The 25,775-nt window shown below is 41.3% G+C and overlaps 1 protein-coding gene across 1 annotated transcript in view; it reads left to right on the top strand.

Moving 5' to 3' along the window:
- Positions 1-5,964: 5,964 nt before the first annotated feature.
- efr3bb (EFR3 homolog Bb (S. cerevisiae)) overlaps positions 5,965-25,775 on the top strand; it is a 56,056-nt gene continuing 36,245 nt past the window's right edge. The window contains exons 1-2 of the mRNA XM_064991230.1: positions 5,965-6,639; positions 23,525-23,601. Coding sequence (XP_064847302.1) covers positions 6,444-6,639; positions 23,525-23,601 — 273 coding nt within the window. The 5' untranslated portion in view covers positions 5,965-6,443. The remainder of the gene's footprint in view (positions 6,640-23,524; positions 23,602-25,775) is intronic.

Here is a 25,775-nt window from a genome sequence, read left to right as displayed (position 1 = left end):
TGTTTGGTTGATGATTCCCACTCTATAGGTTCTATTTCTATACCAAGATTGCTGGTTTGTCTGGTTGGCATACCAAAACAAATTCTGTACTTACTGCATTCTTTTGAATTCATCTATACATTATTTCCCCATGCATCTTGCCTAGCTCTTTGATTTGTACCCTCGCTGTGTGCCTGTCTGACCTGTGCAACATGTTGCAATACATTTTTTGATCTCCACTGTGCCTTGCGTATGAAAGTGACAAGACTGACAGCTTCTCTGGGCACGGCAAATTAATTTATTAGGATCATTATATTAGATATATTAAAAGAAAGGACAATATATTAAAACAAAGGTAAAACATAAAAACAAAGGTAAAACAAATGAAAATGCACATACTGTAGTTTTATTTAATTTCAGCTGCTTGACGTGATTGTGGGTTAGATTTAACGTTAGTTGGCTAGCTAACTAGCAAAGCCAAGTAACATTAGCCTAGCCATTCTCCATAACTTTATCAACTTGACAATCAGCTGGTTTTTGCCTATTTATACATTATTTATCAAATCATTATTTGTTGATGTTTTTGTTGCCTATTTATAAATTACTTATTAAATCATAATTTATTGAAGTTTTTGTCTCTTGTCATCATTGAAACTCTGCTTGCTAGCTAGCTAGATGCCAATGATTTGTTTAGCATACCAACGTGGAATGAATAGATTGAACGACTGTGTAAAAACATAAAAAAATAATTAAATACTAGGCTGTTTGGTTAGAGACTTCAAAACCTAAGAACTAACAACTGGCTTTTGCCTGGACTATATCATCTGGTGGAAAGAGGAAATAAAACAAATGTATTAATTCAAATAAAACAATACGAAGAAGTATTCAAGACTTGAAAACAGCGTCTGCTAAAGAGCAAGTGTCAAAGACTGATCTATTTCACCTGTCTTTGTGATTGTCTCCACCCCTCTCCAGGTGTCGCCCATCTTCCCAATTATCCCCTGTGCATTTATACCTGTGTTCTCTGTGTGTCTGTTTGTCAAGTCAACCAGCGTTTTTTGTCCCTGCTTTTTCCCAGTCTCTCTTGTCTCGCCCACCTGGTTTTGACTCTTGCCTGTCCTGACTCTGAGCCTGCCTGCCTGACCACTCCGCCTGCCCCTGACCCGGAGCCTACCTGCCTGACCACTCCGCCTGCCTGCCTGACCACTCCGCCTGCCCCTGACCCGGAGCCTACCTGCCGTCCTGTACCTTTGCCCAACCTCTGGATTATTAACCTCTGCCTGCCTCGACCTGTATATTACTTGCCCCTTTTGGATTATTGAACCATTGTTAATTGGACATTTGACCTTTATACCTGATAGCAAGTGGCTTGCCCAGTACGACACAGAGATGAAGCTGAGATGCATCTCCAAACGGAGTAGGAGCCGTCATCTCACATGTTCTACCATCAGATGAAGAACACCCTACTGCATTTGCATCACGGACTCTGTCACCAAGTTAGAAAAATTATGCTGATGCACTATCAAGACTATCAAGCAAAAGTGACACCAACAGTGAAGATGATAGAGCAGTCTTCCAAATCTCTCTCAACGGCTAACTGCCCATATCTGTTTCAGACATATCAGAGGAAACAAGGAATGACCCAGTGCTTTCAAAAGTCTTGGAATTAACATTGGCAGGCTGGCCAACCTTCGTAAACTAAACCTTTATCCATTCATCGACAAGAAAGACCAGTTGTCTACTGATCAAGTATGTGTTCTGTGGGGATCAAGGCTGGTGGTACCTCACACATTCAAGAGGAGACTGCTATCTGACCTGCATGAGGGACATCCAGTGATCACTCGAATGGAAACACTCGACCGCAGTTATCTGTGGTGACTTGGAATGAATCAGGACATTCAGCAGCATATAGGCCACTGCTCACCCTGTGAAGCTGTTCGCAACAAGCCTGCTACTGCACCTCTCCGTCCATGGTCCTGGGCTGCTACACCATGGGAACGCACCCATGTGGATGACGCTGAGATTGACAAGCAAAACTTCCTTATTGTCGTCGATGTCTATTCCAAGTGGATGGAAGTGTTCCCTACTCAACTGACTACAGCTGAGAAGATCGTCAATCTTCTCAGACACCTGTTCGCAGACTTTGGACTAGTCAAGGAGCTTGTCTCGGACGAAGGGCCACCTTTCACAGCGAAATACTTCAAAATGTTTCTCAAGAACAAGAGTAAGGCACATCCTGTCACCACCTTACCATCCGGCATCAACCGGGGCAGCGGAGAGAGCCGTGCAAACCTTTAAGAAGGCCTGGACTAGACTCGAGGATCAGTCTGTGCCCACCCACCAAAGACTTCCCCATTTCCTGTTTACTTACCGTAACACACCAGACAAAGTAACGGAACGTACACCTGCTGAACTCTTTCTGAAACTTCAACCACGTACCCGTCTGACATTGTTGAACCCAGACTCGTCAAACAGTGTGGCAAAGCACCAGCTATAGCAGAAGAAAGCTCATGACAGACACAAAGACAGTCAGAGATTTCAAAGAGGGAGAGAGGGTGATGGTACGTGACTTAAGACACACCAAGTGCCTGTGGAACTCAGGTGTGATCTTGCAACGCAGAGGACCCTTGACTTACCAAGTCCAAGTTGATCATCGCCATGTCAACGTTCATGTGGATCATCTGCTATGGTCCAACGCCCTAGCAGAGACATGCCGAGAGAACAATAACAATAATGACCCCCCCAGGACTATTCTCCTGACTGTGGACATATGGGGGAGACAGAGCCTGACCTTCCACCCGAACCTGGCCCACCACCGGAAGCCCAGGAGGAGCAGAGATATCCTGTTCGACAGCGAAGGGCACCTCAAAAGCTTGACCTGTGAATTGAGCTATTTCAGGAGGTAACGAACAGTAAAACAAACAAACACTTTAAAAATGTTTTTATTTAACCTTCATTTTAATAAAAGGAAAGAAAAAGGACATTACCTGGGCTAGTTATTAGTACAAAATCCATCTTCCGGGTAGAATACTCCCCTGGATTTGTGCTGGGCTCTGGAAAATCTGCTTCAACCCAGTAGTTGAGAAATGCTTATGAATGCATTGTTCAGATATTGCATTAGTATTTCCCTAATGTATTTCCCTTGTTCTCTGGAAGTTAAAAGTTATGGAGGAGGAGTGTAGTATTGGTTATCTATATCTGTCTATATTAGTTACTATGCTGTTACTAAGCAGTAATGTATTAAGGCAGTATTATGTTACAACGCCTAATAGAAGTGCACATGCGCGCTATTGACCAGGGAGCTGTTGGGCACGAAATGTTCTTACTAAACGACAATAAACTGTACTCCCGTCTCCCGGTAATTACTCCCTGTAATTTTCTCCAAAACACAAATATTACACCCGCCATCCCAGGATCCTGAGCCTGTGAGGGACCTGATTAAAACTGAAAAGCAGGCTGATTTAGATGAATTAAAACATTTCGTTACTGATAGTTTGTATGGACTTTAAAAAAATGTATTCGATATTTTTACCCCGCATTTTTTTCCTTTTTGGATCCTTATTATCCACCTGTACTGTCGGTGGCGGAATGAACATATAATTGTTGCAAACGCTATTAAGCGAAATAAGAAGAAGCAGAGGGCAGTAGCAGCAGCAGAGCAGCAGCAGAGCAGCAGCAGCGCAGCAGCAGCGCAGCAGCAGCAGAGCAGCAGCAGAGCAGCAGCAGAGCAGCAGCAGAGCAGCAGCAGAGCAGCAGCAGAGCAGCAGCAGAGCAGCAGCAGAGCAGCAGCAGAGCAGCTGAACCCACTACTGCCCCCAGCTGGAATAACAATCAATGTACCGTTATTGAGGTGGTGCATCATCCAAGGTCCAGTGAAGATACAGTACTTCAGTATTCATTCCATAGTCAGACATATACACATTTTATTGGTTCAGCACAAATACATATTAGATTAACTAAAGCAATTGCATTTTTCTTATCCTAAATATTATGATAGACAATTATAGAAGTTCAAGAAAAAGCTAACGAATAATATGCTTAGTTAGGCTGCAGGATAATACAGCTAGCTAAATATCTACATTATTATCAATGTAGCTTACACTTTTGTTGTAAAAAGCCATTTATGGCTTGAAAACATCTGTCAAGAATGTCGAGGATACTGCTCCAATAAGTGCACGTTGTTCTTGCACAGTAAGCTCGAGCGTGCGTAGCGTTTTGGGGAAAGGACGGGACAGAATCTGACTGAACACTTTGACACGATGAACTGGGTGGACCCTTCTTCAAATTCAGGCTCCGGGGGGTTTAAGACGGTAGCTAGCTAGCAAGATAGACAACGCAGCTGGACAGCAAGTTAGGGATACTTTTCGGCGAATCATCAATTTCATGATCTCAAGTCAACCCATGGTAAGAGCGTTTTTTACGACCACTTCTTCATTCACAATTGTAGTTGTCTTTGAGTGATTCAATGAGCCAGCTCGAGCTAACGTTATTAACTAGCTAACGTTACCTAGCTAACCAAATGTGTGAATGCTGTTGTTGTGGCAAGCTAAGCAAACTACTGCAAAAATAACGTGGTGCTTGCAAATTGACGTTAACAATATTAGCAGAGTTTCCAAACCTACGGTACTGTCTTTGATATTAACTAGTTACTCGGTGTTAAGAGGGTAAATTATTAGCTAACTGACATGATGGCTAGCAGCAGCATCTAGCTAGCGTATGTGTCAATATATATTAGCTATCTCACGTTAATTGTTTTGCAAGCGAATATGCTGTCAGATAGCTAGCTAATAAAGTGGTTGGTTATAGTTAATCATAATCTAACTAGCTGGCCAGCCTACTTGTTAAAATGCTAGCTAGCTACACATGGGTTAACGTTACCAGTTAGCTAGCTTAGCTGACAGTTCATCAGTGAGAATTTGCATGTATAAACAGCCTATGAACAGAGACAGAGAAGGCAGATTGTCATCTAGCCAATGTGTAACAATAATTTCCTTACAGTAGTTGCCTAATGTGCCAACTGTACAACCTAGCTACAAGCTAACCTAACAACATTTTTCACAGGCCTAAGGATATCCTGCGGTTTTCCTTTTGTGTCTGCCCCCGGAAAAGCATTACTTTGGGGGTCTCTCCCAACTAAACCTCTACACTGGATGAGACAGAACCAGCTCGTAGAGAACAACGACGCCTGGTGACGAATATTGAATATGACAGGTAAGCAATATCTGCAATTTCCCCAATAGCTTTAATACTGTAGTACACAAGAGGGTTATGCATCCTGAATGCAGTGGAGGTCATTTCTAAGCTGAACTGCTGCAGAGGCTGAAAAGTCCCTGAGCTGCTTAATCAAAGTCTTCAGTGAGTCACTCAAGGAGGTGCCCCTGTCCCTCTTATGTGATAGGTTGTCTGTGTACTAGTGTGTATGTATTTGTGTCTTGAGTGTGTCCAGGTTCAGTGTAAGAAAATATAAGTTTCCAGACGTTTCCCCAGCGTTGGTGTCTGCTGGCAAACCTCTCGCCAAGTAGCTGAAAGGCTGCCTCTCTGATCAGTCAATCAAATATATTTATTAGAGGGGCGGCAGGTAGCCTAGAGGTTAGAGCATTGGGCCAACCAAAAGGGTGCTAGATCGAATCCCCGAGCTGACAAGGTAAAAAATATGTTGTTCTGTCCCCGAACTAGGCAGTTAACCCACTTTTCCCCTGTAGGCCGTCATTGTAAATAATAATTTGTTCTTAACTGACTTGCCTAGTTAAATGTAAAAAGGGCCTCATTTTTTTTAAATCAGCAGATGTCACAGTGCTATACAGAAACCCATCCTAAAACCCCAAACAGCAAGCAATGCAGCTTGTTCTCTCTCTCTCCCTCCCTCTCTTTCTCACACAGAGAGACAGAGGGTGGATAGTGAAGCCCATTGTGTTAGTGAGATGTTTATTAATGAGAGAGGGATAGAAAGGGAGGCAGAGCAGCTATAGAAGGGGCTAATCGCTAATCTCGTAGTGCACTGAAAGCCAAGGCACCCAGGCTGTTCTCTGTTAGCTCCTCCACTAGCTGAAGAAGAAACACAGGACAGAGACTCTGAGGGAGACAAGTTGTCTTCGGCAGAGGCCATAAGGGCTGTGTGAGTGTGTGTCTGTGAAATTCTTCACATTGGTTGGAGCTGTATGGAGGGTGTGTGTGTGTGGTGTTTTGTTGCTGAGGTTTAAGCTGGTGCGTATGTGTGAAGGGCGTGTTGTTCGTGGTCAATCCATGTGTTAAGGATTTGACAAGGTGGGTTATGGATATGTGTGTTTCTGTGTTAAGAAATGAACAGTCTTTAGTTAGTGTTGTCCGTGACACTACAGGCTTGTTTGAGGCTCTGAGCGGTTGTGTAGATTTACGACAGGACTGATTTGTATGCAAGACTAGAGAGTAATTTTTTTGTCTTGTCATTGGAACTTGATTTTATATAGCCTAGCTTATGTGTTTGTATGTGTTCCAGCGTATCAGTGTGTGTTTTTGTGCGAGAATTTGCTTCTGTGTGTGAGAGACTAGCTGTGTGCTTGAGTGTGTGTGAGCCGGTGTGTGTGTGTGTACCCACCATGCCCCTGCCTGTGCCCGATGTCCCGGCCTCTCGGAGGCTGACACTGGACTGTCGTTTCCTCCTGGATCATCGCGTTGGCAGGGGTAAGAGGTCCCATCTCCACCTCGCACTCTCTGTGTCTGTTTCTCTGTTCCTCTAGTTTCTTCCCACTTCTCTCTTCCTACAACTGTCTTTTTGTTTCACTGTGGCTCAGCATTTTTCCACACTCACACTCGTTTACCTGCGCAGTTAAAAAAAAAAATCAAGTACAATATTAATATATCTCAATTACCCTTTTTGAATCTGTTCATCTTAAGACGTATTGTTTGGAACAGTATACTCTACAAGTACATCACATTTCCATAGTGGGTGCTCTGCTAATTTTGAAGTTCTGATCCATTTTATGAGCACCACCAACACAGTAAATGGATTCAAAGGGAACTCCCTGTGCTGGTGGTTTGCTGAATGTACAATCCTAAAGCAGGGCTGTGATTGGTTTATAACCTATAATATACATTTCTATGTAAAAGAAAAATAGGTCATATCATTAAAAGAACCAGAGAGCAACTCTGGAAATGTTCTGTGTCTGAAGAGTATATTGTTTCAAACAGTATAATGTTAAAAAAAAAATAATCAAAAAGGGTCGTTTTGAGACATTCATACTAATGTATTTGAAAAATAGTATTTCAGAATCTAGACACTCCATATTTGAGGGCACACCATAAGGACTTTGCTGTAGGTCTTCAAAGGCTTAAAATGGGCACTTTCATCATATTGATTTTCAAAAAAATGGTTTGTGATATAAATGTAAAAAGCATGTTAATTGGTTAATCGCCCAAAATACATTTGATTGGTCATGCTTATCGGTCTATAGGTTAATTTTCATAATTTAGTGGAATTAAATTGGCGAATGTGTATTTTCATTAGTCCTCATTAGTGATGCACCAATATGACGTTTTTGACCGATAGCCTTGGCAAAAAAACGATACCGCTATTCACAATTTTAATGGCCTTTTAAGCATTCTAGTATAGTTACCACACACACGGACCCAGCGGTCTAAGGCACTGCATCTCAGTGCAAGAGGCGTCACTACAGTCCCTGGTTTGAATCCAGGCTGTATCACACCGGCCGTGATTGGGAGTCCCATAGTGCGGCGCACAATTGGCCCAGCAGCATCCGGGCCATCACTGTAAATAGGAATTTGTTCTTAACTGACTTGCCTAGTTAAATTAAGGTTACACCACACTGACCAAAAAGTCATTTTTTTGGTGTTTACGTATTCCTAAATCATTGCAGGATTCCTAAATCATTGCTAAGAATAATGAAAATGACTGCAGGTTCTACTGGTCATTGTTTTCAGGCTGGTTGTATTGGTGCTAGCTAGGTACCAAGCTAAAGCTAGCTACCCCAGGAGTTGCGGTCAAACAAATGATGCTTTATTACCAACGCAGTATTATAAACACATCGTTCGTGGCCGGTGTTGCTTTTTTGCAGAGTTTGTTTGTACAGCTTTGACAGTGCTGGTGTATATTTTTTGACACGCAAAAACTCAAATGGAATTCCTTAGTATGTACAGTGGGGCAAAAAAGTATTTAGTCAGCCACCAATTGTGCAAGTTCTCCCACTTAAAAAGATGAGGCCTGTAATTTTCATCATAGGTACACTTCAACTATGACAGACAAAATGAGAAAAAAAATCCAGAAAATCAATTGTGGACAGGTGTCTTTTGTACTGATAACAAGTTCAAACAGGTGCCATTATTACAGGTAATGAGTGGAGGACAGAGGAGCCTCTTAAAGAAGAAGTTACAGGTCTGTGAGAGCCAGAAATCTTGCTTGTTTGTAGGTGACCAAATACTTATTTTCCACCATAATTTGCAAATAAATTCATAAAAAATCCTACAATGTGATTTTTCTGGATTTTTTTTCTCTCATTTTGTCTGTCATAGTTGAAGTGTACCTATGATGATAATTACAGGCCTCTCTCATATTTTTAAGTGGGAGAACTTGCACAATTGGTGGCTGACTAAATACTCCCCCCCCCCACTGTATGTCATGAAGCTAATAGCAGTGATGCTATTACTGTGTAACTCCGGTAGGGCAACATCTGAAACATAGCGCACTTGGTGGTGTGTACCGATGCTCGACCAGTCAGTGAAAGCCAACATCACCCACGACAGAGAACAGTAGATTGTCAAGCGCAATGTATTCCATTATCTTGGCTTTAATCGATTTCACCTTTGAGTTGGCTCGCTGAAATTTTTTCCTCTTTCAAATGACCCCTCGACTTGTTGACTGCTCGATCCACACAGCAGACATTGTGGGCTAGGTTAGGAATGCTGTGTTGCACATATAGCGCAAAATTTTATGTGCCGTCATTACATTATGTACCTACGTTATATAGGTATGCACGTCAGCTTTGACATTGGTTTTGCACATCGGGGCATTAAACTTGACATCGGCCGATACTGATGTTGGCATTTTTAGCTAATATCGTCCGATTTCGACATTTTCACCGATATATCGTGCATCCCTAGTCTTCATGTATTTTGTTAATCACACACGCACAGCATGCAGAGCCTAGTTTGAGGAGCGGAATAGCCTACCACATGTCCGACAGCGTGAGAGTAGCTTCTCAAAAAGCTGGTAATTGAGTGAAACGTGCTTTTATAAGCCCAGTCAATGCGCAACAAATAACAATTCTAAATGCAATTTCTCTATCTGAACTCGTAATTAAAGAGCGCCATGGGTTATAGACAATGATAGGCAGGCAGTCAGCGCGTCACCAACCACTACAATATCAGCTTGAGGCAGTATAATTGTCTGAAACCTGAACGCTTTACTTTACTTCAAATTATGAGGCCTGTCTTACCTTGCTTCAAAGTAGTCGAGTCAAAATCCAACCATAGAAACGTGGAAGCAATTATTCTAAAAATAAAATTGATTGGTTTTCATATAAACTTTCTTACGTTGTCCAGAAGCCAAAGGCACAATCCTAGTCATATTAGCAACCCATCCTAATTGTTGCTATGAGATCCCTAAGGGATTTTCTAATGGAGATGTTCATCTCTATCCCAGAACCACTCGCGTTAGGTGTTCTGTTTACAACTGTGTTTTCCTGACAATTGCGTTTTGGTAAATGTTTGAAAAGGACGTCTTATTAGCGGCTTCATTACAGGAGTTGCATGTTCAATAATAGACTATCTGCGTTGCTTCTACATTTGCATTGCTTGCTCTTTGGGGTTTTATGCTGGGTTTCTGTAAATGAGGAAACAGGAAGACTGATGGTGGATGGGGGGGGGGGGATGCAGGCAGAGGGTAGAGAGAGGGAGCGAGGGAGAGCAAGGGAGCTGAAGAGTGAGTGGGTGGAGGGTTTCTTCCTCACGGCCCCTGTAGGTGCAGAGCTGTCCCCCCACCCCTCTCTCTCTCTCTTGTGTGTGAATTGTGATTGGATGAGAGGTGTGTGTGCGTGTGTGTGAAATCAGCGTCATTCTCTTGAGACTGAGCGATTGGGAGCGCAAACGGGAAAATCCAAGGTCATCGCAACACGCTTCTCGCTGATGCTGTCTGTCAGCCTTCTCGTACATGCGTGCGTATGTGTGTGTGCATTTGTATTGCAGGGAGCAAGCTTGTGTGCCTACAAGACTGTGTGTATATGACCGTGCACATATGTAATAATCCCAAAGAACACTGTATGTGTATTTTTTGGTGTCTTGTTTGCACAGCAGTGTGTGTGTGTGTGTGCGTGTGACTATCCGTGACCGCATCAGAGAAGCTGCAGGCAGATAGTGAAACGCGTCAGCATCGTGATCGATGTATGGTAAGAATGCTCAGTATCCTTTTCTCTCTCTGTGTGTGTGTGTGCTCCTGCGCAATGTAAATCATCCTCCGTTGAGCCAGTTTTCCTACATTCTCTAAAATCCATGGTTTCTTATCTTCCCAGTGATGGTCACTGCTCTGGACAGTCTGTATGATATTTTATGCATGTAGACTAGTATGTGACTTGTATGCATATGGAACCGTATAAAATATGGTACTCTAATAGCGTTAACTGTAGTGTTGTGGTGGTACTGAAGAGGTGTCCAGCCGTGTCTGATCATGTACGTTCTAGGTGAACTATTTAAGTTGCTGCTTATCGTCATCTTCTTATACTGTCCCTGAAGTTGTATACGTCTGCTGGTCCTCTATGGTATATTGACATGTTTGTGTGGGCACATCAATATGTGTGTGATACACACTCTTATTGCACTAGACTAATACATGTGTGTGTGATACACACTCTTAATGCACTAGCCTAATAAGTGTGTGTGTGTGTGTGTGTGTAATAGCCTAACACAGTCAACCCTGTTGAACGATCAGGGGAAAACTGCTAGTTGCCTATCACAATATTCTTTTTGGACAATATTATATTGGTACTTTGACTCCAAGTATTGATAAAAAAATAACTAAAATATATACGTATATGAGCGCTAGCTAGCGCTAGTCTGCTGTACCTGCGCCAAAACTCTGATATTATTCATCCTAGAGCTTGTTCTCCATCTTCTTTTTAAATAGTTTGCACTTTTATGTATTTCCCTGACTGATGAATACAACTTCTTTTCTCATGCTCTCTTGTCCCTCTGCAACAGACATGGTGAGCAATGTGTTTGGAACATCGAATCGCAATAAAATCGCAGTATCGAATTGCGATACATATAGAATCATGAGAATCACAATAAATATCGTATCATGATAATATCGAATCTTTAGGTCCCTGGCAATTTCCATGCCCTACTAGCTGTATTGCTAATACAGAGTAGCCTAGTGGTTAGAGCGTTGGACTAGTAACCGGAAGGTTGCAAGTTCAAACCCCCGAGCTGACAAGGTACAAATCTGTCGTTCTGCCCCTGAACAGGCAGTTAACCCACTGTTCCTAGGTCGTCATTGAAAATAAGAATTTGTTCTTAACCGACTTGCCTGGTTAAAGGTAAAAAAAATAAAAAAATTGCCGTTCAACCAAACACACTGGCTATTGACGTGTGTGTGTGTGTGTGTGTGTGTGTGTGTGTGTAGGTTGTTATGTTCCAGGAGGCTGTAGTTTATTGAGATAAATCACTGTATTGATGTTGGTCCATTAGCTAAATGAATGGCTATCCACTGTTAATTTAGCTAATACAGGATGTTTTTCATTCTTTCCAATAGTGCTTCAATATGCTGCCATTCATTCAGCTGTGGTATGAATGCCACATGCCGAGTCTTTGAGCTCACATTCAGTTCAGTGCATTACTGTACACTATAGATCTGTATGGATCATGTTCATGCAGGTCCGAAGGTACATAGTTTAACTGAGGTATGATGAATGGCGTACATATAGCCTAATGATATTGTGTCGTGTTTAGCTGTGCTCATCCAGCATGTTTTCTCTCACCCACACAGCATTTGACACGTTCAATGAATTGGAGGTGTGCAGTATGTTCCGTGATCTTCTTTTCGATCGGGGTGTGTGTTTGGCTGTGGAAATGTCTGATAGTGATAGTATGTTGCATTTTATTATGGATCCCCATTAGCTGCTACCAAAGCAGCAGCTACTCTTACTGGGGTCCAGCACAATTAAGGCAGTTTATACAATTTTAAAAACATTACAATTCATTCACAGATTTCACAACACACTGGGTGCCCTCAGGCCCCTACTCTACCACATCTACAGCACTAAACCCGTGTGTGTGTGCTCCAATGTTTGTGTTGCTTCACAGTCCCCTCTGTTCCATGAGGTTGTTTTTAATATCTAAATGGACTGCTTGCGTCAGTTACTTGATGTGGAATAGAGTTCCATGTAGTCCTGTGTGCCTCCCATAGTCTGTTCTGGACTTGGGGACTGTGAAAAGACCTCTTGTTTGGTATGCATGGTGTCCGAGTTGTGTGCCAGTAGTTTAGACAGACAGCTCGGCCCATTCAACATGTCAATACCTCTCATAAATAAAAGTAGTGATGAAGATTCTCTCCGCAACATTCAGCCAGGAGAGATTGACATGCATATTATTAATATTAGCTCTCTGTGAACATCCAAGGGCCAGCCGTGCTGCCCTGTTCTGAGCCAATTGCAATTGGCGAAGTCCTTTTTTTGTGTCACCTGACCACACGACTGAACAGTAGGCAAGGTGCGACAAATCTAGGGCCTGTAGGACCTGCCTTGTTGATTGGTAGTGTTGTTAAGAAGGCAGAGCATCGCTTTATTATAGACAGACTTATCCCTATCTTAGCTACTACTGCATCAATATATTTTGACCATGACAGTTTACAATCTAGGGTTACTCCAAGCAGTTTAGTCATCTGAACTTGCTCAATTTCCACATTTATTTAGTTGAGGTTTAAGGGTTTAGTGAGTTTTGTTCCAAATACAATGCTTTCAGTTTTAGAAATTTAGAAAAAAATAAGGTTAACTTATTCCTTGCCACCCACTCTGAAACTAACTGCAGCTCTTTTAAGTGTTGCAGTCATTTCAGTCGCTGTAGTAGCTGACGTGTATAGTGTTGAGTCATCCGCATACATAGACACTCTGGCTTTACTCAAAGTCAGTGGCATATCATTAGTAAAAATTGAAAAAAGAAAGGGACATAAACAGCTGCCCCGGGGAATTCCCAATTCTAACTGGATTATATTTGAGAGACTTCCATTAAAGAACACCCTCTGTGATCTGTTAGACAAGTAACTCTTTATCCACAATATAGCAGTGGGTGTAACGCCATAACACAAGTTTTTCCAGCAGGAGACTTTGATCGATTAATGTCAAAAGTCACACGGAAGTCTATATCAAACGGTGACGGAGGCTCTCGTGTTTCTGTGTCTGTCTGTGTGGTCTGAGTGGCACTCAATGGTACTCTGTCTCTATTTCCTATTAATGACTTTAACAGAGACTGGAGCTACAGACCGTTATACTCTCCTCTACTTGGTCTGTGTCTGGGTGGGGCTGTAGATTTAGTGACGTTTGGTTGCTCTCTGTGCTGATAAAAATAGCAAGAAGTGGTGTGTGTGTCTCTCTCTCTTTCTCTCTCTCTCTACCCCCACTCCCCCTTATGTAATGGCCCTGAAGGCTCCCCGCTTTTAACCATCATGGTGAGCAGAGTACAGACTGTGTATATGATTGCTGTGCATGTAGCATACAATAATGTGCTGGATTATCTTTGCAGTATGCACTGGTTACAGTGAAGCGTGCTGAGCACAGTAGGTAGGGAGTGTGTGATGATGTCATTTGGTCACGATACTTCTCAGGACATGGGCCTGCCACACACACACTTACTTCACACCAGACCATGTGAGCATTTTTAAGAAGCAAACATCATTTCAAATTGGCTACATGTCATATTAAACCGCATATAAACACTCTAAATTGGTCAGGAGCCAGACAGGGAGCCTAAGGAACGAAAATAAATTGTGTGTCTATTCTTTCAAGGCTATAGTCTGCAAAGAAATACATTGAAGCATTTGCGAGTGCGACACAATAGGCTGGTAGGGACCTAAAGCGCACAGCATTTAAACAACATTTCATTGTATTAAATAATTCTATAAATTGTGCATATACTGTACACTGTGACTTAGAATTAAATACAGGTTAAACAAAAAAATGTCTTAGTGCCTTTTTTGAATTCATCTTTAGAAACACGAGTTTGGCCAGTCTGTGGCTTCATGCTCATGCAATGGTGTCTGGAGAGCAGGCAAGCAGTGGAGAATATCCTCTCTACACTGGCAGAGCCACTGGGGATGCTAAACACCCTTTTTCTGGGCAGAGATGCGGAGAAGGAAAAGAAATTATAATAATTATACGTAGGCCTAAAGGTATTTAGGTAAAACGTAATCAAAACGGAAAGTTCCTTGAACGTGGGAATGGGCCAGGCCTATTGGACCAAAATCTATTATGTTATACAGATAATAGAACGAAAATTTAACTAAACATTTCAGAGATCAATTTTTTTGGGCCACCCTCGAAGCAGCGTTACCCATGCAGAGCAAGGGGAACAACTACTCCAAGTCTGAGCTGACAAGGTAAAAATCTGTCGTTCTGCCCCTGAACAAGGCAGTTAACCCACCATTCCTAGGCCGTCATTGAAAATAAGAATGTGTTGTTAACTTGTTATGGCTGCAATCCCGTTAACGGGATAATTGTCATCAACAACCGCTGAATTGCATCGCGCCACATTCAAACAATATTACTAAAAATATTTATATTCATGAAATCACAAGTACAATATAGGAAAACACAGCTTAGCCTTTTGTTAATCCACCTGTCGTGTCAGATTTTGACAATATGCTTTACAGCGAAAGCAATACAAGCATTTGTGCAAGTTTATTGATCGCTCAACAAAACATTATGTTCACTTAGCATCAAGTAGCTTGGTCACGAAAATCAGAAAAGCAATCAAATTAATTGTTTACCTTTGATCTTCAGATTTTTTTCACTCACGAGACTCCCAGTTACACAAATGTTCCTTTTGTTCCATAAAGATTATTTTTATATCCAAAATATCTCCGTTTGTTTGGCGCGTTATGTTCAGAAATCCACAGGAAAGAGTTGTCACAACAACGCAGACAAATTCCAAATAGTTTCCATAATGTCCACAGAAACATGTCAAACATTTTTTATAATCAATCCTCTGGTTGTTTTTTAAAATATATAATTGATAATATATCAACCGCAACTGTCTTTATCAATAGGAGAGGGAAAGGCAATGGCATCCCAAACTCTGTTACGCATACAAAACGCTGCTGGCACCCAGCCATAAAATGACGCAATGTTATCGTTCTCGCTCATTTTTCTAAATAAAAGCCTAAAACTATGTCTAAAGACTGACACCTTGAGGAAGCGGTGTGAAAAGGAATCTGGTTGATATCTCTTTAAATGGAGGAAAGGCAGGCTATGGAACATGGAGTTTTCAAAATAGAAGCCATTTCCTGGTTTGATTTTCCTCAGGGTTTTGCCTGCAATATCAGTTCTGTTATACTCACAGACAATATTTTGACAGTTTTGGAAACTTTTAGTGTTTTCTATTCAATACTAATAATAATAGGCATATATTAGCAACTGAGACTGAGGAGCAGACCGTTTAGTTTGGGCAACTTATTCATTCAAGCTACTCAATACTGCCCCCCCAGCCATAAGAAGTTAACTGACTTGCCAAGTTAAATAAAGGTGTAAAAAAAATATATATATACACACACACACACACACACATCTCGGCAAAGTCGCCGTCCAAAAGTACCGATTTCCGATGGTTATGAAAACTTGAAATCGGCCCTAATTAATCAGCCATTCCGATTAATCGGTCGACCTCTAGTCTACACTAGTTGCATTCGGTGCTTGTGACAAATAACATTTGATTTGATGAGTGTCTTTTCAGATTCCACAATGATTCTTTAGTTGTGGACACTACATCACTGCACTCCCTCTCTTTAGTTGTGGACACTACATCACTGCACTCCCTCTCTTTAGTTGTGGACACTACATCACTGCACTCCCTCTCTTGCTCCTCATCTTTGTAAGTCACCTTGATTTAGCACCTGTGTGTTTTATCAGTTTCTTTATGAAAATATTTAGTGAACTCCATTACAGTAGCTAAAGCAAGGGGCCAAAGCAGCACACAAGTAGACTACAAATGCGTGCTGGGGTGGGCATGCCTGAGCTCGTGAAGTGAGCACTTCACGAAATTGGAACAGCCTTGAGGCTCCATCCTTTGGGAATCTCGCTCCACGCTCCAGTCAAATTGCACACGCTCCGCTCCAGCTCCACTCCAGTTCACATGGTCGACTTCAGACACACACACATTTTAAAGATGTACACATAGCAGAGGGCAATCAATCTCACGCAGGGGAGTGAGTAGCAGTTCTGTTGAAGTAGCAGATGGATAAGGCTTTGGGAGACCATACGCGCACACGCACAGCCATGGAAAGATTTAAAAGCTCTCTATTTCCTGATATTGATAGCAGGATAAAGTGCTGATGGGTACTAGGGTATACTTGCTCACATTTGCAGGCCACGTGTCTTTGGAAAAACACAGAGCAGCTTTGTGACAGCAGGTGCAGATAAGACAACGAGAAGAGCTGTTGATGACATTCCCTCCCTGTCTGTCTACTAAGTCCATGTATTTCTCTTTAGGTTAGGTTTGTCTCTCTTTCTCTTCATCCATTTGTCTATTTTTGTCTCCTTTGTTCCTGCTCACTCTCTATCCTTCTTTCACCCCCTCTCCAGCTCTCTCTATCCCCCTCTTCCTCTCTTCCTACCCTCAATCTCTCTCTTTATCACACGAAAGAGAAAAGTATGATGAGTATGCATAACTACCAGCACAACAACCTATCACAATGCACTGATTTTATATATATATATATATATATATATATATATATATATATATATATATATATATATATATATATAGTTGAAGTCGGAAGTTTATGTACACCTTAGCCAAATACATTTAAACTCAGTTTTTCACAATTCCTGACATTTAATCCTAGTAAAGATTCCCCGTCTTAGGTCAGTTAGGATCACCACTTTATTTTAAGAATGTGAAATGTATGATAATAGTAGAGTGATTTATTTCAGCTTTTATTTCTTTCATCACATTCCCAGTGGGTCAGAAGTTTACATGCACTCAATTAGTATTTGGTTGCATTGCCTTTAAATTGTTTATCTTGTGTCAAACGTTTTGGGTAGCCTTTCACAAGCTTCCCACAATAAGTTGGGTGAATTTTGGCCCATTCCTCCTGACAGAGCTGGTGTAACTGAGTCAGGTTTGTAGGCCTTTGTGCTCGCACAAGCTTTTTCAGTTCTGCCCACAAATTTTCCATAGGGTTGAGGTCAGGGCTTTGTGATGGCCACTCCAATACCTTGACTTTGTTGTCCTTAAGCCATTTTGCCACAACTTTTTAGAAGTATGCTTGGGGTCCATTTGGAAGACCCATTTGTGACCAAGCTTTAACTTCCTGACTAATGTCTTGAGATGTTGCTTCAATATATCCACACAATGTGAAGTGCACCAGTCCCTCCTGCGGCAAACCACCCCCACAACATGATGATGCCACCCCCGAGCTTCACGGTTGGGATGGTATTCTTCGGCTTGAAGCCTTCCCCCTTTTCCTCCAAACATAACAAAGGTCATTATGGCCAAATAGTTATATTTTTTGTTTCATCAGACCAGAGGACATTTCTCCAAAAAGTACGATCTTTGTCCTCATGTGCAGTTGAAAACCGTAGTCTGGCTTTTTTATGGTGGTTTTGGAGCAGTGGCTTCTCCCTTGCTGAGCGGCCTTTCAGGTTATGTCGATATAGGACATGTTTTACTGTGGATATAGATACTTTTGTACCTGTTTCCTCCAGCATCTTCACAAGGTCCTTTGCTGTTGTTCTGGGATTGATTTGCACTTTTCTCCCTCCAAAGTACGTTCATCTCTAGGAGACAGAACGTGTCTCCTTTCTGAGCGGTATGACGGCTGTGTGGTCCCATGGTGTTTATACTTGCGTACTATTGTTTTTACAGATGAACATGGTACATTCAGGCATTTGGAACTTGCTCCCAAGGATGAACCAGACTTGTGGAGGTCTACAATGTTTTTCTGAGGTCTTGGCTGATTTCTTTTGATTTTCCCATGATGTCAAGTAAAGAGGCATTAAGTTTGAAGGTAGGCCTTGAAATACATCCCCAGGTACACCTCCAATTGACTCAAATGATGTCAATTAGCCTATCAGAAGCTTCTAAAGCCATGACATAATTTTCTGGAATTTTCCAAGCTGTTTAAAGACACAGTCAACTTAGTGTATGTAAACTTCTGACCCACTGGAATTGTGATACAGTGAAATAATCTGTCTGTAAACAATTGTTGGAAAAATTACTTGTGTCATGCACATAGTAGATGTCCTAACCGACTTGCCAAAACTATAGTTTGTTAACAAGACATTTGTGCAGTGGTTGAAAAACGAGTTTTAATCACTTTAACCTAAATGTATGTAAACTTCCCACTTCAACTTTATATATATATGTATGTATGTGTATATATATATATGTGTGTGTGTGTGTGTGTGTGTGTGTATATATTTACACACATATGTGTGTGTGTGTGTGTGTGTGTGTGTGTGTGTGTGTGTGTGTGTGTATATTTACACACATATGTGTGTGTGTATATACTGCTCCAAAAAATGAAGTGAACACTTAAACAACACAATGTAACTCCAAGTCAATCACACTTCTGTGAAATCAAACTGTCCATTTAGGAAGCAACACTGATTGATTACTTGTGAGGCACAGCTAAGTGAGCATAATAATTGCCTTTTTCTTTTTTTACTGGACTGATGGCGTTTGTCTGGTGGGGTTAACATATGGACTTGTTTTAAGATGGTCATATCAAATAGCTTATTTTTTATTTTACCTTTATTTTAACCAGGTAGGCTAGTTGAGAACAAGTTCTCATTTGCAACTGCGACCTGGCCAAGATAAAGCATAGCAGTGTGAACAGACAACACAGAGTTACACATGGAGTAAACAATTAACAAGTCAATAACACAGTAGAAAAAAAAATTATACTTGGTGTATAATTATTAAGACCCCTTAAGGTATTACATTTTTTTTTTTTACATTTGGCATTACTGCTATTAGCCCGTAGAAATGTATTAAATAACAGATTCACGACATGGAACAGAAAATCTAAAGGACGTTTGTTCTGAAGTGTCTGTCCTATATCTGTGAGATATACACGGATGATCAGGAAACGATTTGTGTTCTTTTTTTGCATATACAGCTCATTCAGAAAGTTTTAAGATGCCTTTTTTCCTAATTTTGTTACGTTATACAGCCTTATTCTAAAATGTATTAAATTATTGTATTCCCTCAGGAATATACAATACCCCACAATGACAAAGCAAAAACAAGTTTTTCAACATTTTTGCAAATTAATTAAAACATTTAAATTATATCCCTTTTACTGAGTACTTTTGTTGAAGCACCTTTGGCAGTGATTACAGCCTCGAGTCTTCTTGGGTATTGATGCTATAAGCTTGACACACTGTATTTGAGGAGTTTCTCCCATTTCTTCTAGAGCTCCGACTTTCTGACCTGAAGATCACTGACGTCATGGTTTGACCTTATATTTTTCAGAGTTCCCAGTTGTCTTGAAAGCACCATCGTCTGCGTTAAAACCAAATATCGATCCAGGTTGGATGTGACAGCAGGGATGACGTGCGACCTCGCCATCTGACTTTGAAAAGCTCCTCGCGATATGCATCAAGCACACCCAACTCATTAGTGGTGGTGAGATGTATTAAGTCAGACTAATTTGCAATTGACTGTCATAGCCCCACATTAAAAGTATGTGATGGTGAGATGAGAAGACCATCAGAAAGACTTCCATAGCCCCAAATAAAAAAGTAAACATTGGCTGTTAATTACCAAATAAAATTCACATGGTTGGGGTCACGAGAATTTTCAGATATCAAACTGGGGTCGCGGGCCTAGACTCACTGGCTGCTGTACAGTTGTGGAGTTTGCTGTGCTCTTTCCACCCCTTTCTTGCTTTCTCTTTTGTCTCGCTCTCGCTGTGTGTGTGTGTGTTATTGTGTGTTGGTGTAGGAGAGCAGAGCAGAGGAACATGACGTACTCACAGCTGTAATAAACCTGTTTACTGTGAGGGTGAATGGACAGCCAGAGACCCCTCGCTGTGCTGCAATGTCACAACTACCATCTAGCATCCACCCCCTATACTCTCCTGACGATTCTACCATTCCTAGTTCCCTCTTCCGTACTGCCTCCAACCAGCCCACACCTTTATAGGCTAGTTCAGTACAGCACCCACCAATATGCTGCACAGCTGTCAAGAGAATTGTTATTCACCACATTTTTTTATTCACCCCCCCTCAACAACAAAACAGAAGTCCCCAATGTGCAACCCTTTCCCCCAACCAAACTATGAACCTCCACACATACACCCTTACACACAGCTAAGGCTGGGAGGTATACCGTATTTTCCTATATACCGGTATTGATGCACGGACTGGTTTGGGTTTTTACTTTATCTTCTGTAACGTTATTCGAATGTTTGGTCTGTTAAATGCGATACAAAGTGTGTAACGTCCATTTTTGTAGTATACTCTGCTACTTGAGTCCTCTCTCTCTGCTCTCTCTCTCTCCAAGCCACTTTCCACACAGACCTAGCCCCACCCCCTGTCACTCAAGGAGTGCATTTGTTGTTCCTCGATCACGAGACACTTGTGTTCAGTCTGCATGGTCAATGCAGCTACAATCTAGGCCTTATTGTTTACCAAATGTTGCAATTGTGATTTGACTTGCGATTTAGAGCAAAACATTTGGGTAAACTTGTTGGAATCATGGAAATAGAATGATTTATTCTAATTCTATAGAATAGTGGGCTCTTTGAATACAGTTGTTTGGCATGACAACGAATTAAAATGCCAGGGAGTAGTTTTGTCAGGGTAGGAAAAAAAGTGTAACTAGTGATTCGCATTAGCGGCTAACACAAATTAGGTCCAACTTGATAAGAAAAGACAAACTAACCATTTTCAGATGTAAAAAAACACAAACCAATAGTGTAGTTACAGAGCACTAGTGGATTTATATTAAGAAGCAAAGTGAAAAAAGCATTGTTGTCATCAACATTGTTGCTTGCCCATATCGTGCAGCCCTACATGGCAGTGTGGAAATTCTCAAATAAGTGCAGGAAATGCAGAAAGTGATAAACGCAGAAATGTACTTTTGCTTAAAGTTAAATTGAAGAGTTTAAAACAATCAGAATGGAGAAACATTCTAAGTGATTCCAATGAATCTGGGTTGATACCCTGGGATCACTCACTACTCATAAAGCGAATGTACAACTTTTATTATTCAAAAACATATATTATTTACGTTATGACTTAAAAAAAAAAAAATTATACCGTGATATTATATTTTGGTAATATCACTGTGTGTGTGTTCCACACAAAGTTTGTTCCTCGGGGGACAGACTTGCAGTATGTACAGTAGCACTTCTCAGTGACTCACTCACAGGACCCACCTCCACCCATCCCTCAATCCTCCCTGCTTTCTTCACCGGGGACCCTGATGCAGTCATTAATTCAGTGGTGACTCCTACTCCAGGGCCCCCAGCCAAGACGGGCGAGGAAGGGATGGAGGGTGTAAAGGAGAGGAGAAGAGTCATTTTGAGTTGGAAGTGATGGAGGAGAGGAGGAAAGCTAAGAATAGCAGCAGGGAGGGTGGCTAGAGAGCTGGAGATAGCGGCTGCTTGCAGCTAGCAAAGCCTTACGGGGGCGTTTAACACCACGATGACAGAAACTTTACTGACAGACGCACAGACAGAGGCCCTAAGCCTAAATCTTATCTTAACTCCCAAGGCTAGGATGACTGAGGATACCACCTCAGAGATGTGACAGAGGGATAGACAGACACAGAACAGTTGCCTAGTGAGAGTAATTTTGAAATTCATCCTTCCTCCTTTCTACTATGAGGTGATCGCTGATGATGATTGACAACCATTAATTGATAATGATTGGGTAGCCTAGGTGAAAGCAATATGGTGGAAAGTTCAAGGAGATCTTCATGAAATGAAGAAAATAAACTAGGAAGGATAGAATGAGGGAAGGGAAGGAAGGATCTGTATACAGCCTGACTGTCTTCAAATTGTTGGGAGCTATCATTTTCTCATTCAGTTAGGCAAGCCTATTTGAAATTGTTAAAAGCTTATCTATTGCTTCCACAGAAGTCTTCCTATGTAGAGTTCACTGCAGATTCTCAAAAAAATGAATTAGAAAGGCTATTTATTTGACAGCGTATATATTAACCAGTGGTAATGCTTTGAATGAATTCCAGGCGATTGTCAGCCTGCTGTGTTTATCCAGGTGGACTGGAATGTTCCTTCCTGTAGTTTTTTTTTTTTTTTTTTTTTTTTTGGGGGGGGGGGGGAACTAACCAGGAATTCAGCTAGGAATTAGTTACATTTAGGAAATCTGTGCACAAATATTCCCACAAATAAAAAATAAATGAGATCTTGTCTCAATGTAATCAAGGTATGAAGGTGTATTTGAAAATAACAATTTATTTTTGGGATTAATTATGTTCCAGCCCCCCGAGCATCCACTCTGAAAAAAATCTCCCTGCGGCTGAATCTAGTTGCCTGCCCCTGCCCTATGACTCATCACTGCCGAGTTCTCTGCTCCAATCAGCTCCCAGCGCGTTCTCTCTCTCTCTTTCTCTCTCTCTGCCTCTTTCTCTCTCTCTCTCGCTCTCATAGCTTTCTTCCCTCCGCAGTGTTACACAACTTTCCTCAAGGTTGTCAATTGTGAGACTGTGATGTATAGATTGTGTGTGTGGGCACCTGAGTGACTGTGTCTTTTCGAGAGAAAAAGAATGTGTGTTTACAATGTCTTTTAAAAAAAAATGTTGGTGAGTCTTTCTCGTCTCAGTGTGTCTTTGTGCTCCAATGCCTTTGTGGCCACATTCTTCAGATGTCTGACCTCTTTTTTTTTTAAAGGGAGCTTAGAACAAAGGCATCTATTTCTCAGCCTGTGTGAAAAAACTGGTATTGAAGAACTGTGCAGGGACAGGCTTTCTAGTCTCCGCTGCTGTGTAGTTCTTTCCAAGCTTTTTTTTTCTCTCTCTCGTTCTCTCTCTCTCGCTTCCCCCCAAGCCCTGGGTAGATGGATGTCTAAATTTGATTAATCTTTGAGCTGTGCAAGGCTTATTTAACTTTGTCAATAATGACGGTGTTCTTCAGTCAACATGAGGTGGATGCTGCTGACACTAAGGTGTACTAGGTGACAGACTTGATGTAGCACTGCAACAACCTGAGCTTTCACTGTAGTCTCACTAACTCTCTTTGAAGGAGGACTTATTTTATTGGTGGTTTATCATGGTCAGGTATCTGCAGTTGCAAACATGATTTATTAATTCATATGTCTTTCTGTCATCTCTCACTTGCTCACTCACCCACTCTCCGTATCTTCTTCCACCTCTCCTGTAGGGGTGTGTGGTTGCTGTGGGGCTCTGAGGCCCCGCTACAAGAGACTGGTGGACAACATTTTCCCAGAGGACCCAGAGGTGAGAGTTCAACTGACACTTCCTGTTTCCTGTGGCAATGCGCTCTACATCCGGTGACCTTTTTGCCATTTCAATATTTCTAGTGGTCTCTCATCTTCACTGATCTGAAAAGACTAGACAGACAGAAGTGAATTCCTGGCAGGCAACCTCTGAATTACTTTCACCGGTCCTGTCACAATGAGAGAATATGAAGGACAAAGAAGAAAGTCACTATTGAAGATATTCTACATATATCACCATATCTGTGAAGGAGAATGACTTGATTGAATTCATTTATTTGTGAACGTTATAAAAATAGCCAAGTCTACCTGTCAGATCTGTTGCCAGCAACACATCTGATTTCAGAACGCAGAGACCTAATTTCTCTGCTGTGTGTGCATGTCAATTGTGTGCTGCATGCCCCAAAAACCAGTCTGTTTCTAATTTGGGGTTCTACGCTCCCGACACAGAGACTGTAACTAATCTAATCCCCTCACCCAGGGACTGACCCACAACCCCCTATCATTCACTCATTCACACTAACAGTGCTCTCCGGTAACATTCACACGGCTGCAGGGGAGATAAAAAGTGTCTCCAGATAACGTTGAGTCAGACACTAAATCCAGAGTCAGGGAGAATAGACCAAAGTCAGGTTAATGTGTTGATCATATAGAGTTATGTATAGCTCTGTCTGGTAATGACTTTTAATTCTATCTTTGTATTATTTTCAATGCTTTACCACACTTTTTATAAGGCTTGAACTATAAAATGTATGTCATTCTGTTCTTGTCTATTGACATTATGTTTTGTCGACCCCAGGAAGTGTAGCTGCTTTTGCAACAGCTAATGGGGATCTTAATAAAATAGCAAAATACAAGTTCATTCTATTTTATTGGATCATTACTAGTCTAAATGTAAATGAGAGGCTATCTCACCAGACTCTGTGGAGTGGACGATTTTAGTCCTTGAGCCCAGACTGTTTGACCTGGAGGGGGTGTGTGTTGGTGTGACTGAGAGTTTGGGCATGGCCGCATGCTTGTGTTGTGTTGTGTTGTCCTTTCTTTTTTTCCGTCACCCTTGGTGAACATAACTCTGAGAAAATGCATATCACATGTGGCGTTCCACAAGGTTCCATTTTGGGTCCGGTACTATTCAGTTTATTTATGTTATTCCTTGGCAGCGTTATCAGAAAGCACAGCATTGATTTTCACTGATATGCAGACAATACACAACTTTACATTTATGTGTCACCAGACTATTTTAGCTCCCCTGATAAATTATTAGACTGTATTAGTGATGTAAATACTTGAATGGCCCCCAACTTCCTACATCTAAATCAAGACATGACTGAGGTACTTATTGTTGGAGCCAAAGCACAAAGAGAGAATCGAGTCTCACATTTTAAACCACTGGCAATAAAGATAAAACACCAGGTAAAAACCTAGGTGTTATTATAGATTCTGAACAAAATTTCATTAGCAATATTACCGAAATAGCTTTTTACCAGATGAGGAACATTGCCAAGTTGCAGCCGTTACTCTCTCAGGTTGATACAGAGACACACTTCCATGCTTTTATTATAAGCATACTTGACTACTGTAATGGTCTCCTGTCTGGTCTACCCAAGAAAGCCATTGGTCAACTGCAAAACATACAGAATGCTGCAGCACGGGTACTGACCAAGACCAGAGCGCACTCATTACACCACTTTTAAGGTCTCTGCACTGGCTGCCTGTAAGTTTTAGAATTAATTAAAAAAATATTCTATTGGTTTATAATCAATCCACGATTGTGCACCCCAATACATGTCAGACATGCTTTTAAGTTATGTACCTAGTAGTTCCCTCAGGTCTTCTGGCACTGACCTTTTAACCACCCCAAAGCCTTGGACCAAGAGGCATGGAGAGACAGCCTTTAGTTATTATGACCCCAGCCTCTGGAATAGCCTGCCAGAGAACCTGAGGGGGGCTGAAATGGGTGGACATATTTAAAAGAGAACTTAAAACATACATTTTTAGCTTTGCATTATATTAGGGTGCTTTTTAGTCATTCAGTTTGTCATTCTTTAAAAAAAAATCTTATGTTTATTGTGTAGTAAATATTTTTTTAATTGTAATTTTTTTCCTGTAAAGCGCATTGCATTCCATGTCTGAAATGTGCTGTATAAATAAAGCTTGATTTTGATTTGAGTATAT

This window comes from Oncorhynchus masou, chromosome 16 (genome assembly GCF_036934945.1).
Source record: "Oncorhynchus masou masou isolate Uvic2021 chromosome 16, UVic_Omas_1.1, whole genome shotgun sequence".
In the NCBI taxonomy this organism is placed as follows: Eukaryota; Metazoa; Chordata; class Actinopteri; order Salmoniformes; family Salmonidae; genus Oncorhynchus; species Oncorhynchus masou.
This window is presented reverse-complemented; position numbering and strand designations above follow the sequence as displayed.